Source organism: Heptranchias perlo, chromosome 4 (genome assembly GCF_035084215.1).
Source record: "Heptranchias perlo isolate sHepPer1 chromosome 4, sHepPer1.hap1, whole genome shotgun sequence".
In the NCBI taxonomy this organism is placed as follows: Eukaryota; Metazoa; Chordata; class Chondrichthyes; order Hexanchiformes; family Hexanchidae; genus Heptranchias; species Heptranchias perlo.
Genome location: NC_090328.1, coordinates 127070858 through 127087218, shown reverse-complemented (window position 1 = coordinate 127087218; position 16361 = coordinate 127070858). Strand labels below are relative to the sequence as shown.

At 42.1% G+C, this 16361-nt stretch overlaps 1 protein-coding gene across 1 annotated transcript in view; it reads left to right on the top strand.

The window, feature by feature from the left end:
• dnah6 (dynein, axonemal, heavy chain 6) overlaps positions 1-16361 on the top strand; it is a 475651-nt gene that overhangs the window by 410127 nt on the left and 49163 nt on the right. Inside the window, exon 72 of the mRNA XM_067983622.1 lies at positions 11477-11604. Coding sequence (XP_067839723.1) covers positions 11477-11604 — 128 coding nt within the window. The remainder of the gene's footprint in view (positions 1-11476; positions 11605-16361) is intronic.

The following is a 16361-nucleotide window of genomic DNA, read 5'->3' as shown; positions in this document are numbered from 1 at the left end:
ACAATCAAATTCACCAACTTGCACACTTACCCCGGTGCCCAGACGCATGTACCTACTTTGCGGACCCCCTCAGATGTACATCTTCCAGATGGGGGCCGCCGTAGCTGCAGTCATGACATCCTCAGAGTGCGAACAGCATCACCAGCCTCGCCGGCCACACCGTCCACCTCTGACACGTGGAGCTCCACAACCCAGTGCTGTGACACATCCACCTGCACAGCAGGAGGGAGGGCAACCGCAGAGAGAGATGCGTCGCAGAGGGCACTACCCTCGCCCAAGGGTCCACAGACCGAGGCTCAGCTTCCTGGACCTCTCTGAACAGCAGTGCACACGGAGGCTCAGAGTCACTCGGCATGTATTCGTGGACATCTGCAGCCTCCTTCATGCCGAGCTGCTCCCGGCTGGCCCGAGCACCATCTTCTTACCTGTCGCTGTCAAAGTCACCACTGCCCTCAACAACTTCTCCTCCGCATCCTTCCAGGGTGCCACCAGGGACATCGCCGACGTCTCTCAGTCGTCTGCACAGAAGAGCCCTGCAAATACACCTACACGCACTCTGCAGTGACACAATAGGTGACATCAGGTGTGGGTCTTCATTGTGATCCTCAGGAAAGGGCATTATTGCACAAACCAGACAAGATTCGCAAAGACGTGGCAGTAGTGGTGCCAATATAATATGTAATGTGAGTTGCTCAGAAATTAAATACAAGGAAAAACCATGACAAACCCTCAAACACACTTGTGCATCCCCTTCATGCTCTCGACACGTTTACCTTACGCTGCCTACTGCACATATGTGATGCATGCCCTGTGGCTGCAGCACAGGTAGTGGCAGGTTGAGTGAGGCTGACTGTGAAAGAGATGCATGAGAGGGTGAGTATGAGATTGAGCCATGAGATTGTATGAGGATTGGGTTGAGTGGTAGTGGCGGGATGAGTACTGGCGAGGTGAGTAAGTGCAGGTAAGATGAGGATGAGCTTTGAGTGGGTGTGAGGGTTGATGTGATGGAGTAGCATTGGCAGTGCAGAAGGAGATGTGGGGTGGGGGTGGTGATGTGGCAGACGGAGTGTAGGGGAATGAGTAAGTGTACTCGCTTTGGCTGACCTACTTCGGTCATTGGAGCGCCTCCTGCACTGTATGCAGGTGGGCGATATGTTGGTGGTGCAGGTGACCTCCTCTGCCACCTCGAGCCAGGCCTTCCTGGTGACAGAGGCAGGCCGCTTCCTCCCGCCCGCCGGAGGAAGATCTCTGTCCTCCCACTCCTCCTCACCCCATCCAATGATACCTGGAGTGAGGCATCATTAAACCTGGGAGCAGCCTTCCCCCTGGGCTGCTCCATGCTGTAATTTTTCCTATTTCTTGCAGCATCAGTCAGTGGAGGACTGTCCCTTTAAATAGAGCTCCTCCAGCTGACAGACCTCACTGTGCATGCGCAGCCCGCCCGCCGTGCAGCTCAGCAGCGGGGAACCTGGAACAGGAGGTAAGTGGATCCAATCAGCCTGCGATTGCGCGCGGGGCAGAGTGATTTCACCGGGCGCGTTACCCACGTGCCCAATCTACCCCCCACCCCCGCCACGAACCCGCCACCATGGTAATATCAGGCCCATTGTGTCACTGCAGAGTGGGTGTAGGTGTATTTGCAGGGCTCTTTTGTGCAGACGACTGAGAGACGTCGGCGATGTCCCCGGTGGCACCCTGGAAGGATGCGGAGGAGAAGTTGTTGAGGGCAGTGGTGACTTTGACAGTGACAGGTAAGAAGATGGAGCTCGGGTCAGCCGGGAGCAGCTCGGCATGAAGGAGGCTGCGGATGTTCACCGATACATGTCGAGTGACTCTGAGCCTCCGTGTGCACTGCTGTTCAGAGAGGTCCAGGAAGCTGAGCCTCGGTCTGTGGACCCTTGGGCGAGGGTAGTGCCCTCTGCGACACATCTCTCTCTGCGGTTGCCCTCCCTCCTGCAGTGCAGGTGGATGTGTCACAGCATTGTGTTGTGGAGCTCCATGTGTCAGAGTTGGACGGCGTGGCCGGCGAGGCTGGTGATGCTGTTCGCCCTCCGAGGAGGTCATGACTGCAGCTACGGTGGCCCCTATCTGGAAGATGTACATCTGAGGGAGTCTGCAAGGTAGGTACATGTCTCTGGACACCGGGGTAAGTGTGCAAGTTGGTGAATTTGATTGTTAGGAGGAGGGTGGTGGAGGCCAAACTTTGTCCAAAGTGACAGAGTGGCCTCCTACAATGAGTGAGGGTCTCCCCCCTCACCTGTCAAATGGACCTTTGCAGCTGCCACAGGCTGATGGCTGCAACACGTCCATTTGAACTGGGAGTGTTTCCCCCAGTACGGGAAACAGTCCCAGTCAGTTGCAAAATCCCATCCCTGCTAAAATATCAGGTCAATCAAGTCTGTAAACAACCTGAAGTACCTGTTCAAGTACTTTAAGTGGCACAGCCGGCGGGAGTCCCACATGCGGGGGCTGCGCGCGCATGTCAGCGCGTCAGTGGGGAACCCGAAAATGGGGCGTGTTGGAGCCGGGCTCCGGACCCGCCCCGGGAATTCCCGATTCTCGCAGCCCCCCCCCCCCCCCGCCACGAACGCACCCGATTGCGGGTGCGAAAATCGAGCCCCATGAGTGCGTAAGAAAACATGGAAAGAGAAAAGGTCATTCGGTATATCACCTTCACTTTCTTTTTTATTGGGAAATTTAAATGCAGGACAAGGCAGTAGGGAATGCCTACTTTTTCAGTGGTTCTTGAACCTGGATGAATAGTCAAGCAAAGAAAGTCCCACTCATGGTAGTTTTGTTCATCAAATGTGATTATTTAATAATTTTAAAAATTCACACAAGCAGCAAATAATACATACAACCTTAAGACCAAGGATTTCTGCTTCAAGGCATGAAGGATGATCAGCTCTTCAGCTCTTGAAGTCTTTTCCTTTGTTGTTGTTGGACGTCCTCTAGATGAGCTTCGTTAGGCTCTGACTCAACTGCAGCGCTGATATCTTCTATTGATATTGTTTTTACCCAGTGGGATGTTGAATATTAGGGAAAGTGTCATTTTGTCCAATCATCTGCTGTTGCTATGCCTCGACCATGAATAGACCTCAATGATTGACAGCCACATCCATTTCCACCAGGTGCAATGGTTTCATGTGTTTTCCAGACACTATGGAATGTACTAGGCCGATATCATCAGTGCTGTCATGACAGCCTGTCTCTTATAGCTTTGCGAAGCTTCACAATGGCTGTTCCAGTAGTTTTTTTAACTACTTTGAATGGTATCTTATCAGTTATTTTGTAAACCAAAGCTTGTTGAAGTCTGCACATTTGCAGTTTTAAACTTATGTCCAAATGTTAAAAAGGGGCAATGTTAACCCTTTCCTTAATCCAGGTGTATTGTCCAAAGGTCCAGTAGGTTTTAAATTCACAATGCTCAGGGGTTTTTAACCCCTGCCTTATACCATGCTGCAAAATATCAGGATGGAAAGAGTGAAAAGAATATGAGGTAGTTCAGGAAGTAGTGATTAGGTGATGCCAAGCTTGAGCTTTTAAACCTGAAGATGGCAGGAAGAAGGGAGGTAAAGAGTTTCAGATTTAAACTCCTGAGAAGATATGGGTTAATCTAGGAGGTAGTGCAGTGAATCATTATTTCAATACCGTGATGATAAATGGGGGAAATCAAGTTTGTAGGATGGTGCATTTGCAGCTTAGCAGAAATGAGAAGAAGTCAAGGAAACACTGGCCATAGTAGTACAAGTAAATTGATGGCAGACCAGAAAGTTTATAACAGAGAGAGCTATTGGACGCTTAAAATGAGAGAGGGGTTACTGCCTTTAAGGCAACAAGCTTTTTCTGGCATTCTTTCAAAGACTGTGAGAGAGGTGTTAAAAGAGCTTTCCCAGAAATGGGAGCAGTATTTATGTCTAGGATGGACGGGCTTTACAAAGATTTGTTGGGGGCAAAGAAGTATTTGAAAATAAAGAGGAAATTGGGTGCCTTGGAAGAAGCTTTAGCAATGAGATCCATATGAGATCAGATGAAGACATGAATATCGATAAATGAAGGACTAAATGTGAAGGTTTGAGAGGGAGAAGGGTGAATCACGAACCATGGTTTTAAATTTTGTTTAGGCTGACTTTGGAGGGATTAGGCAGGAATTGACCACAATAGACTTTGCAGAACTATTAACGGATAAAACCATGGATGAACAGGGGGAGGTGTTCAAAAAAGTATTTGGTAGAATACATACCCCTAAAGAGCAAGAGTGTAATTAAACAACCATGGTCAACAAGAGAAGTGAGAGATAGTATAAAACTAAAAGAAAGCGCTTAAATGAAGACAAAGATCAGTAGCGATCCCGTGGACTGGGAAAGATATAAAGAACAGCAAAGGGATACAAAGAAAGTGGTAAAAGCTACAAATAGGGAATACGAGAAAAAGCTTGCGAAGGAAATCAAGGGCAACACTAGAGTTTTTTACAAATATATTAAGAGGAAGAGGATGGCTATGAGTAATGTGGGCCCCTTAATGACAGATGTAGGTGACATTGTAATTGGAAATCAGGAAATGGCAGACTTATTAAATAGCTACTTTGAATCGGTCTTCAAAATGGAGGATAAGGATAAAATACCAGAGATACAAGGAAAACTAAAAAATAAATCAAGGGGAGGAATTAACTAGATTCAATATAAGTTAAAAAAAATGGTGATGGAGAAACTAATGAGATTAAAGAAAGGCAAATCTCCAGGACCTGATGGTTTCCACCCCAGGGTATTAAAAGAAGTAGGTGAGGAAATTGTTGATGCATTAGTCATAGTCTTCCAAAATTCTCTCCATTCAGGAATTGACCCTTTGGATTGCAAAATTACCAATGTCACTCCACTATTTAAGAATGGTAAAAGTGATAAACTAGCAAATCATAGGCTTATTAGTCTAATGTCAGCTGTGGGGAAGTTACTAGACTGTTAACAAAAATGAGAGCGCATGGAATTGGAGGCAATCTATTGGCTTGGATAGGGAATTGGTTAGGAGGTAGGAGACAGAAGGTAGGGATAACGGGTATGTACTCAAATTGGCAGGATGTGAGTAGTGGCGTCCCCCAGGGATCTGTATTGGGGACTCGGTTTTTACTATATTCATAAATTACTTGGATGAAGGAATAGAGAGCCATATATCTAAGTTTGCTGATGACACTAAGTTAGGTGGCAAAGTAAATAGTATAAATGGGAGCAGAAAGTTGCAAAGGGACATTGATAGATTAAGTGAATAGGCAAAACTGTGGCATTTGGAGTTCAAAGTGGGAAACTGTGAGGTCATCCACTTTGGACCTAAGAAAGATAGAATGGAGTATTTTCCATATGGCGAGAAGTTAGGAACTATGGATGAGCAGAGAGATTTCGGGGACCAAGTATAGAAATCACTAAAAGCCAGTGGACAGGTACAAAAAATAATTTAAAATGCGAATGGAATGTTGGCCTTTATCTCAAGAAGGCTGGAATACAAAGGGGTGGAAGTTATGTTACTGTTGTAAAGAGCTCTGGTGAGACCCCATCAGGAGAACTGCATTCAATTCTGTGTACCACACCTCAGGAAGGACATATTGGTGTTGGAGGGGGTGCAGTGCAGATTCACCAGAATGATAGCGGGGCTAAAAGGGTTAAATTATGAGGACAGGTTGCATAGACTAGGTTTGTATTGTCTTGAATATGGAAGATTAAGGGGTGGTCCAATTGAGGTGTTTAAGATGATTAAAGGATTTGATAGGGTAGATAGAGAGAAACTATTTCATCTGGCTGGAGAGTCCAGAACTAGAGGGCATAACCTTAAAATTAGAGCTAGGCCATTCAGAGGTGATATCAGAAAGCGCTTCTTCACACAAAGGGTAGTGGAAATCTGGAACTCTCTCCCCCATAAAGCTGTTGAGGCTGGGGGTCAATTTAAAATTTCAAAACTGAGATTGATAGATTTTTGTTAGGCAATGGTATTAAGGGTTATGGAACCAAGGCAGGTAGATGGAGTTAAGATACAGATCAGCCATAATCTAATTGAATGGTGGAATAGGCTTGAGGGGCTGAATGGCCTACTCCTGTTCCTATGTTCCTAAGCCATCAAAGATCAGAGAAGATAGCTGTTTGTTTGAATTTCCAGAGACCTAAACAAATAGCTTTGAAAAATTGAAAGAAGCACAATTTTCCTTATTTTATTAATTGGCATGAGGGAAATCAAGATATACTGACTCAGCCATTGTTCTGAGAAGAATGGGGGTTGTGTGTACTTGGGGTGTGCAGTCTGAAGGAAGTTGCTGAATATACAGTGAAATCATCAACAAAAGAGTTGATAGGGTTGGGCTATAACTAAAGGACAAGTGAAGTGATTCCAGAAAAAACTAGAGCCATAAATGTAACCTTGGTAGGAGACCATGCGAGGGTAACTTGTTTAGAAGAACATAGTACCAGACCCTGCCTAAGAATTTAGAGATGTCTAAGGTAATGACAAATAAATCATCAAAGTATTTAAGAGCGGGGTTCAGGAGGTGTATGATGGATGTGAAAAGATTACCAGTGCATTGTCCAGGATGAAAGTCATTCTGGTGATCATTATTAGGCCAGAAATTTCAAGGTGAGGGATAATTTGAGAGTTAACAGCAGTTTACATAACTTGAGATATTAGAGATATAAGGAGGCTAAGTAGTAGTTGGAAAGGTAAGAGGAATTGTTTTTCTTAAGGATAGGATGAACATGAACAAATTTCAAAGGAGAAGAAAAGTTGGACTAAGAGAGACTGAAGAACTGGAGGTAGTTTTTTTTAACTTTACGCCAGGCATAAAACTAGTATTGTGGATTGCCCGCCTATTACAGAAACTGCACAATTTTCATTTCTAATGGTGTATGTTCACCAATCACTGAAACTACCCAGTCAATATAAATCTGTAATTTTATGTCCAAGTGGTAAGTTGAAAATCAACCTAAATGGTGTAAGACATTGGGGAATTCATAGGCACACATCTTGAGGATACCATCAGAACTAGAGGTGTTATTTGAGTCCAACGAGCAGAGGATATGATAGTTATGGTGGAGATAAAACTTGATGTTTTATAGTTGTTTTATAATGGTAAAATAGAATCAAGAAATTGAGGGAGATTCTTTGTCAAGATCATTAAGATTTGAGTTGTGGGGAAATGTTAGCCATAATGTCAGCTTTCCCTTTAGGAGAGGTAGCAACTGTACCATAAAGGTGGAAGATGGGTGGAAAGAAGGATTCACAGGCAATGTATAATCTTGCCTGAAATTTATGAATTCTGTAGCCACGGGGTTTAGTTCTGTAGTTATTTAACTTGCTTACATTTACATTATTTGTTGCTCTCAGTATTTTAAAAATGTGGGTCATGCGCCATCTCAATCTTATCTCTAATAGAATCAAATTTAGCTCATTGAGTCTTTTTTCATGCTTAGGATCATAAAGCCCAGAAACAATGTTGTTGCTCATCTCCGAACCCTTTCTAATCCGTCAATTCCTTCTGAAGCTAGGGTGGCCAAAATGCAATGTTCTAAATGTAGTCTCATCAATGATCTATGCTGACCATGTCGATTGGTATCATTGGTAAATTTTATGTCATTATAAGAAGCATCTCCCTCCATTTGTTTATGAATAGTGTGAACAACAAGGAACCCAGAACCTAATTCTGAAAGTCACTGCCCCTTCCAGCAACAGTTTGTTTTTCTATTTATCATTATCTTCTGCTTTGTGTTGTTAGTTTTGAATCCAGTTAGCTAATTTGAGTTTTGATTTCATGTGCATTAATCATCTTTTAAAAACTACACATGAAAATATCATCAAATATCTTTTGAAAATCGTAACAAATTATATTCACCGTACCGATATAATCCAATAATTTAGTTATCTCCTCGAAGAATTCCAGTAGATTTGTGGCATGACATTACTTTTAAGTCCATGGTGACTATTCCTTATGATATTTGTGTTCTTTGGATGGACATTGTTAATAGCAGCTTGTGAAGTGTTCCTGAGCACTAAATCTACACCAAATGTTAAGCTAATGGGTCTATAATTTCTGGGTTCATTCCTTATGCCTTTATTGATTATGAGGATAATATTTGCTGACCTTGGCTACAGCTTTTATATTTATGGAGCTCTCAAAAAAGTTACCTATATTCACATAATAGTAAATTGACCTTTAGATACTAACTGCATCCCCCTCCAGTAATACACTTGTTCCATTAAATATATCTCCAGAAATTAAAGGACAATGAGAGTCCAGGCTATAACTAAAATGTTAGGATTATATTCACAAGAACTAAGTCCTTCATGAGAAACATAAACAAAAGTTATCAGGCTAAACCTGTAAAAGGAAGAATCTTGTTTAGTTTGTAAATTTAAGTGTAGTCATATTTTTCCTCTATGTACTACACATTTTTTCTGTTTTTTTAAAAAGGTAGAAAATTTGAGGCAAAGTACTTTCTGTTCAAAGTACTCTTCCTAGGTCCCTCTTAGAAAAGATATAGCCTGTACTAAATGCTCTTATCTTATTCATTTTCTTTGTACCTTTAAAGAAGGCTGATATTTAGCCTCTCCATTTCCTTCCTCGGACACCCTGTTGACACGAGTTATAGGGGTGACCCTGAAGTGGCTCCAATGACTTTAATGGAGTCAGTGCTTCAGATGACCCAGGAGAAGACCTGAACACACCAGAAAATAATCAGTACTAGCTTTCTAAGCATAGTAGACAGGACTGTAGCTCAATTCCCAAGTAATGTCATGCCACAAATCTACTGGAATTCTTTGAGGAAATAACTAAATTATTGGATTATATCGGTACGGTGAATATAATTTGTTTCAATTTTCAAAAGATATTTGATGATATTTTCATGTGTAGTTTTTAAAGATGATTAATGCTCAATTCCTTTATCATACCTCACTGCCATACTCTGAAGAGTGAGATATTGCCTTTGATAGAAGTTTGTTAACACAGTACCTTGAATAACTAAGTCCATGACTACATTTTTGTATCAAGCATTTTCAATGTTCCTCATTATGGAAAATGTCTCCTTTGGTCGCTACGTGAAGGAACATGGAAATGACGCTGTAGAGATTTTCTCTGTTTCGTATTTCTAGCCGAATTGTAAACATGTCCTTTCACAACATGTCTATGTTTTTGATGGATCTAGTCCAAGGTAATGACTTTTTGTTTAAGATTACCAATAATACAGCCCAACCTGGATATACTAATATACTGTTCACCTGATGTAACCTCAAAATGTTATGCTGAATTGAAATAATTACAATTGAAGCAAATAAACTGAATTAAAATTACAATATATGTTTGCTAGCAGATGTTAAGTAGCGAAGGGAATTTTGTGAGGGATATTTTGCTTTTGTGCCATTGAAATAAAAAAACTTTTCCAAACCTGTTGACAGAAAGTTTCCAACCTTCTATCTACAGCCAGTCACGAAGTGTGTAAACTAATAACTTAGATAAGGTACTGTATATAAAGTGTAAATCTATGATCCCAGCAGGAAGTTGTGCTCATGGAAAAAAGGTTGAAGAATCACGGTTAGAATGTTGTAGCCCTATCTCCAACCTTTGAGTGTGGCTTCCCTGCTTAAAGAATCGGATCTCAAAATCATCCCTATGGATACAATACCTTGAGTAAGCAAATCAATTAAACAGATAACTACAAAATGCTTAGTAGTAGCTATGTAAGTTACCTTTTAACGTAAGGGGATAAGATTCCCCTGGTTACTGTGTGTAGTGATATCATGCTTGTGAAGATTTGCTTTGTTTACAGTTTCCAGGAAAATCATAAACACCTTGTGAAAGTATGCTTTTACAGTTTGGCTGAAATACCGAGCATAGAAAATCTTCACATTCATTTAGATGTTACTACACAGGGAAATTCATACCTCTAATAAGTTATGATGTGGAGATGCCGGTGATGGACTGGGGTTGACAATTGTAAACAATTTTACAACACCAAGTTATAGTCGGGCACCTCAGCACCTCACTCTACCGCAAGCCCACGGACAACCTCACGATGCTCCACTTTTCCAGCTTCCACCCTAACCACGTCAAAGAGGCCATCCCCTATGGACAGGCCCTGCGAATACACAGGGTCTGCTCAGACGAGGAGGAACGCGATGGACACCTACAGACGCTGAAAGACGCCCTAGTAAGAATGGGATATGATGCTCGACTCATCGATCGACAGTTCCGACGGGCCACAGCGAAAAATCGCGTAGACCTCCTCAGAAGACTAACACGGACGCAACCAACAGAGTACCCTTCATCGTCCAGTACTTCCCCGGAGCAGAGAAACTACGCCATGTTCTCCGCAGCCTTCAACATGTCATCAATGATGACGAACACCTCGCTATGGCCATCCCCACACCTCCATTACTCGCCTTTAAACAGCCACCCAACCTCAAACAAGCCATCGTTCGCAGCAAATTACCCAGCCTTCAGGAGAACAGCATCCACGACACCACACAACCCTGCCACGGTAACCTCTGCAAGACATGCCAGATCATCGACACAGATACCACCATCACACGAGAGGACACCACCCACCAGGTGCACGGTTCATACTCCTGTGACTCGGCCAACGTTGTCTACCTCATACGTTGCAGGAAAGGATGCCCCAGAGCATGGTACATTGGCGAGACCATGCAGACGCTGCGACAACGGATGAACGGACACCGCGCAACAATCGCCAAACAGGAGGGTTCTCTCCCTGTCGGGGAACACTTCAGCAGTCATGGACATTCAGCCACCGACCTTCGGGTAAGCATACTCCAAGGCGGCCTTCGAGACACACGACAACGCAAAATCATTGAGCAGAAATTGATAGCCAAGTTCCGCACCCATGAGGACGGCCTCAACTGGGATCTTGGGTTCATGTCACACGACACGAAACCCCACCAGCGAACAAATGTTATCTGTTTTTAATATAACGGGTCATTGACTGTCTTCCTTCTCTCTCTCTCTTTTTTTTTGGGGGCTTGTATATTCGGTGGCCTTTTTAGGTGACACCTTTCTGCCTGCTCACTGTGATTGCCTTGGCAACGGGCAGTAATCATCAGGCATTGTTCTGTGATTTTAAAATGCGAAGGATTCGAAAATTTCATTTCCACACCGTTCACCTGACGAAGGAGGAAGCCTCCGAAAGCTTGTGGAATTTAAAATAAATTTGTTGGACTATAACTTGGTGTTGTAAAATTGTTTCTAATAAGTTAGGGACACAAAGGGGATCATTTTCACCTTCACCGCCTGCCTGGTAACCTGGTGGAGCAGATCGCCTGCCCTTTGTTGAACCCACTCAATTTTCATTTTATAAAAGTCAATGGGAGGGAAATCGGACTCGTTCTATAATGGGCTCTGCCAGGTAACCGCCCAGACAGCAAAATTCAAAATTGTCCCAAAAGTCTGTGGAAGGAACTTTCTCATTTTTTTCCCAAATATTTATTTCAGAAAAACTTGACCTCGAAGCTGCAGTTGATGCCCTATTTGTTAAAGATAAGAAAGGACGTTTGAATTCGTTGACCACTGTACTTGGTCAAGAAGTTGACCGTTTTAACGGCCTCCTGGTCGTGTTAAAAGTAAGTTGTCACATTCTCGTTTACAAAGTATTACGTGAAAGTCAGTTGTGGGCCTTCTTGCATTTGGCTGAAGACTGCATTCATTTCAACATAATGTGCACTGCATTATATGCTCTCCTAAATTCAGTTTGTGTCTTCATTAATTTTACATGTTTCTAAATCTGTAATCAACCATGCATATTTCCCAATGGGTAGCAATTACCTTTACTCTTTTTTTTATTCGTTCATGGGATGTGGGTGTCACTGGCAAGGCCAGCATTTATTGCCCATCCCTAATTGCCCTTGAGAAGGTGGTGGTGAGCCGCCTTCTTGAACCGCTGCAGTCCGTGTGGTGAAGGTTCTCCCACAGTGCTGTTAGGTAGGGATTCCAGGATTTTGACCCAGCGACGATGAAGGAATGGTGATTTATTTCCAAGTCGGGATGGTGTGTGACTTGGAGGGGAACATGCAGGTGGTGTTGTTCCCATGTCCCTGCTGCCCTTGTCCTTCTAGGTGATAATGGGAGGCATTATGATATTACTCCCACAATATTTGCATAGTATTTAAATGCTCCCACCTGTATCAGGCGTTACTGGTCTCTATTTCTATGTCCCCTCCTTAATGCCCTGGAACGAACACCCACAAGACGTTAGCCAGAAAATCATTTGGGAGGTGCTGTCGGAGTTGCATGGGGGTAACATTTAGTTCCAAACGAAAAATACATAAAAGCACTGTGCAATATTTAATACAAACAATTCTGCTAGGCTTTTCTTTTTGAAACTGTATTTGGCGTGTTAATTATGGTATTCTTGAAGATATATGAACAGAAGAACTATAGGGTCCTGCGCTTGTTTAAGGACCGAAGAGTTCTTTTCAACAGCTCTGGCATCCTAATTCTAAAACAGGCACACAAATTATGGGCGGGAACAGCCTGCAGGGCGCCATTTAGGCGGTGTCAGTCATGGCTCAGTTGGTAGCACTCTTGTCTTTGAGTCAGAAGGTTGTGGGTCTTTTGGATGAGACATTAAACCAAGGATGCATCTGTCCTCTCAGGTGGATGTAAAAGATCCCATGGCACTATTTCGAAGCAGAGCAGGGAAGTTCTCCCCAGTGTCCTGGCCAATATTTATCCCACAACCAACATATATCAACCAACATTAATAAAACAGATTATCAGATCATATATCTCATTGCTGTTTCTTGGACCTTGCTGTGCGCAAATTGGTTGCCACATTCCCTACAATACAACAGTGACTACACTTTGCAATTTCTACAGATTTGCACTAGGTACACTCTTTTTCTTTTGTGCACCCTTTTTGAATGGTTTAATGCAAGCTTCATGGGTGCAGGAGCTCTTAAATAGCATTTGGAAAGTATTTTCTGGAATGTTTTTGGTGCTTTGCTCTTCATGAGAAATCAAATGGGAGGCATTATGATGTTACTCCCACAATATTTGCATAGTATTTAAATGCTCCCGCCTGTATCAGGTGTTATTGGTCTCTATTTCTGTGTCCCCTCCTTAATGCCCTGGAACTGACACCCACAAGATGTTAGCCAGAAAATCAGCTGCTCTGTTTCCAGCAGTGCTTGGAGCTTTCTTGCATCTTGGCTTCACCTCAGCTTTTGTTGCTGCCTCCTTTCAAAAGAACTGAGTGCAATGAGGGAATAAGATCTTATATGTAGGGATTTAAAAAATGTGAATGTTGAAAATACGAAATAAAAATAAAAGTAGTTGAAAATTAATAGGTCAGTCAACATCTGAAAAAGATAGCTACACTAGGGTGGGATCCTTCATTGGAATAGCCTTGTACGTAGTAGGAGGTAGGGGAAGATCAGCCTGTGTGTGGTGCCAAACCTTTAACAGGACACTGTCCCATTGGGTTTCTATTCCATTTCAGTGACCACAATTTCTATATGTGCGGATATAGACTCATGGATAATTAACATTCTTATAATAGGAGCAGTTGATCCATATATATCTTTCTCGCAAAAAGCCTATTCCATTTTCTTTCTTCCACACGTTTATTTTTGTTGCATGTTTTTGTCATCAGCAGAGAAAACTACTTACCAAAAATGATGCAGGCATCATAACCGATTCAAATTAGATTAGATTTTAACTTCACTTATCTATAAAATGGTCAAGTTTCAACATTGTAAAGGCAGTAATATAATTCAGTGTGTAGCTGATCATAAAATGCCAATCAGATACAATTTTCATTTTATTCTGTGAATGTTGTTGATTAATATTTTATGTGGTCTGACCTTTCTCCTGAAAAATACTTTGCATTTAAATCATCTAGAGGACCATTATTGTGTATATTGTAGGATGAAAATGATAGCCAGAAGGAAAATTAAAACATGGTTGATATAATTTTCTAACATTTAACACTCAGAAATATTAACTTATTTCTAAAAATGACACTATTAGTTCTTAAGGATTAGTTCAGAATTTGTTGTGTTAACTGAATGAAGCATAGTAAAAGTTTAACAGTGGTCGTGTTGAACCAGCAAACTATTTCCTCATGCACAGTGCCCAGAAAATGCTACGTTGGCAACAAGAATAAAAGTAACGCAACTTTACTAATGTGTTTTGAAGCTTGGAAACCAAATTTGCAAAATGTGCTTACAAAACATACTTCTCATTGAAACCATATTGGCACAGTGAGCTGATGGTTTCAATGAAATAAAAAGGGAACTAGTCTAGATAAATTGAAAAGAAAAAAGGACAGGTAGGACAGCGGCTGAACATTGGGAATGGTGTAAATAGCAAAAGATGGTGTTCCTTGGATGAGTAGAGAAATTCAAATTAGAAGGTGACTTAAATAAGGCACTCTTTGAATGTAATTCAGCCTTCACACATGAACCTCTGTCATGCTGGCACCTCAGTTATTCTACCTGTGGAGAATTCTTTACATCATATCTTCTACCAACTCAGTCTCTTGAGCTGCCGCCTCGTTCAAAAGAATAAGTGTTGCAAGACCAGAACAGTTGTTGCATTAATAGAGGCTGGGGCAGACTGTTGAAGGCAAAGTAACTCCATGGGTTTCCCTCTGTTTTTGCCCTGGTGTCTGATCAGAATTTTGAGCCCAAGGCCTTGCAGTTACATTCCATGTCCCCAGACAAAATAGTTTCCAAATCTTTCAAATTTCATGTAATCACAGAGAGAATTAAAGGGAAGGTTAGAAAAAAATTCTTGACATTGAGAGTGGTTAGGATGTGGAATTCTCTGTTAGAAACTGTTACATAGAATGTACATCACAGAAACAGGCCATTCAGCCCATTTGGTCCATGCCGGTGTTTATGCTCCACACTAGCCTCCTCCCATCACTCTCAGCATAACCTATTCCTTTCTCCCTCATGATTATCTAGCTTTCACTTAAATGTATCTATGCTATTTGCCTCACCTACTCCTTGTGATAGCAAATTCCACATTCTAACCACTTTCTGGGGTTAGAATTTCCTCCTGAATTCCCCATTGGATTTATTAGTAACTGTCTTACATTTATGATCCTAGCTTTGGTCTCCCCCACAAGTGGAAACATCTTCTCTACGTTTACCCTATCAAACCCTTTTATAATCTTAAAGACTTCTATGAGATCAGCCTTCTCTTTTCTAGAGTTAAAGCAAAGACTATAAATGTACATACCTCCTCCACTTCCCCACCGAAGTGCTCTACTCCGCCTTCAACATAACCTCTGACTTACCATGGGTAATGCCTTGGAGATCTGTTAGAATATAATAAAATGGTACATATGTGCACATTTTGTCCTTTCACAACAGACAAATTTTGCATCGTACTTGCACCTGATTCCCATAAATTTCCATTTCATAGAACAGCAACAATTCATAACTGAATAGGTAGAGAACTTGCCAGTTTTTAAGTAGCAAGCAGAAATTCAAACCACCAATCATGAAGTTCAAAAAACTAGCAACAGCTAGCAATAAATGAGAAAAGAAGCAATCCAATTACTCCCAACATTTTTGAAAATTGATTTAACAAGCATATTGGGTTCCCCAGCTAACAATTTGCAAAGAGAGAGAGAGATGGTGAGACAGAGAGAGATGGTGAGACAGAGGGGGTAAAATTGGTGAAAGCCAATACCACAAAACAGGCTGATAACAAATCAGCAGTCCTTTTACACCACATAAAACAGGCTATCAATTCACTATCAGCCCATTTTGAGCTCCTGGGGTTGACCAATTTCACCCCCAAAGAAAGACTGACAGAGGCACAGGAACAACAGGAGAGTTGAACCGTTATATTTTCTGTTGTAGATTGTCACAGCCTCTGTCCTTTTACTTATAATGAGAATTCAAAAGGAATGATTGTTCACGGAACAAATTTATGTATGCAGTAATTAATTATTTTGCAGTAACCAATCGAAAAACAGTTCACTGTCTCAGGGCCGGAGGTAAAATTCATAACGTAATAAATCCATAATAAAATGCTTATTAAAATGCAAAGAGTTGCCTGTACAGATATTGGATGGTGGTTTGGGTTGTTTGGAGAAGTCTGAAACCAGATATGTGCCACCATCTTTCTCACAAGTAATGTCCTGGTGCCCTGGTTGGCTGGAGTTCATCTGACACTGAAGGTGTAGTAGCATGAGTGGTATGTGCAATAGATATCAAAGTTAGACAGACCATAAGTACAGTCGGATTATCTCTTATGAATGTTTGCACTACTGCTGTAGTATAGTCCAAACTCCAAAATGAAACCATGTTTGATTTCAGCTCTCTTGGAGAACAGTTACAGACAACCATGTAAAAGGGATACC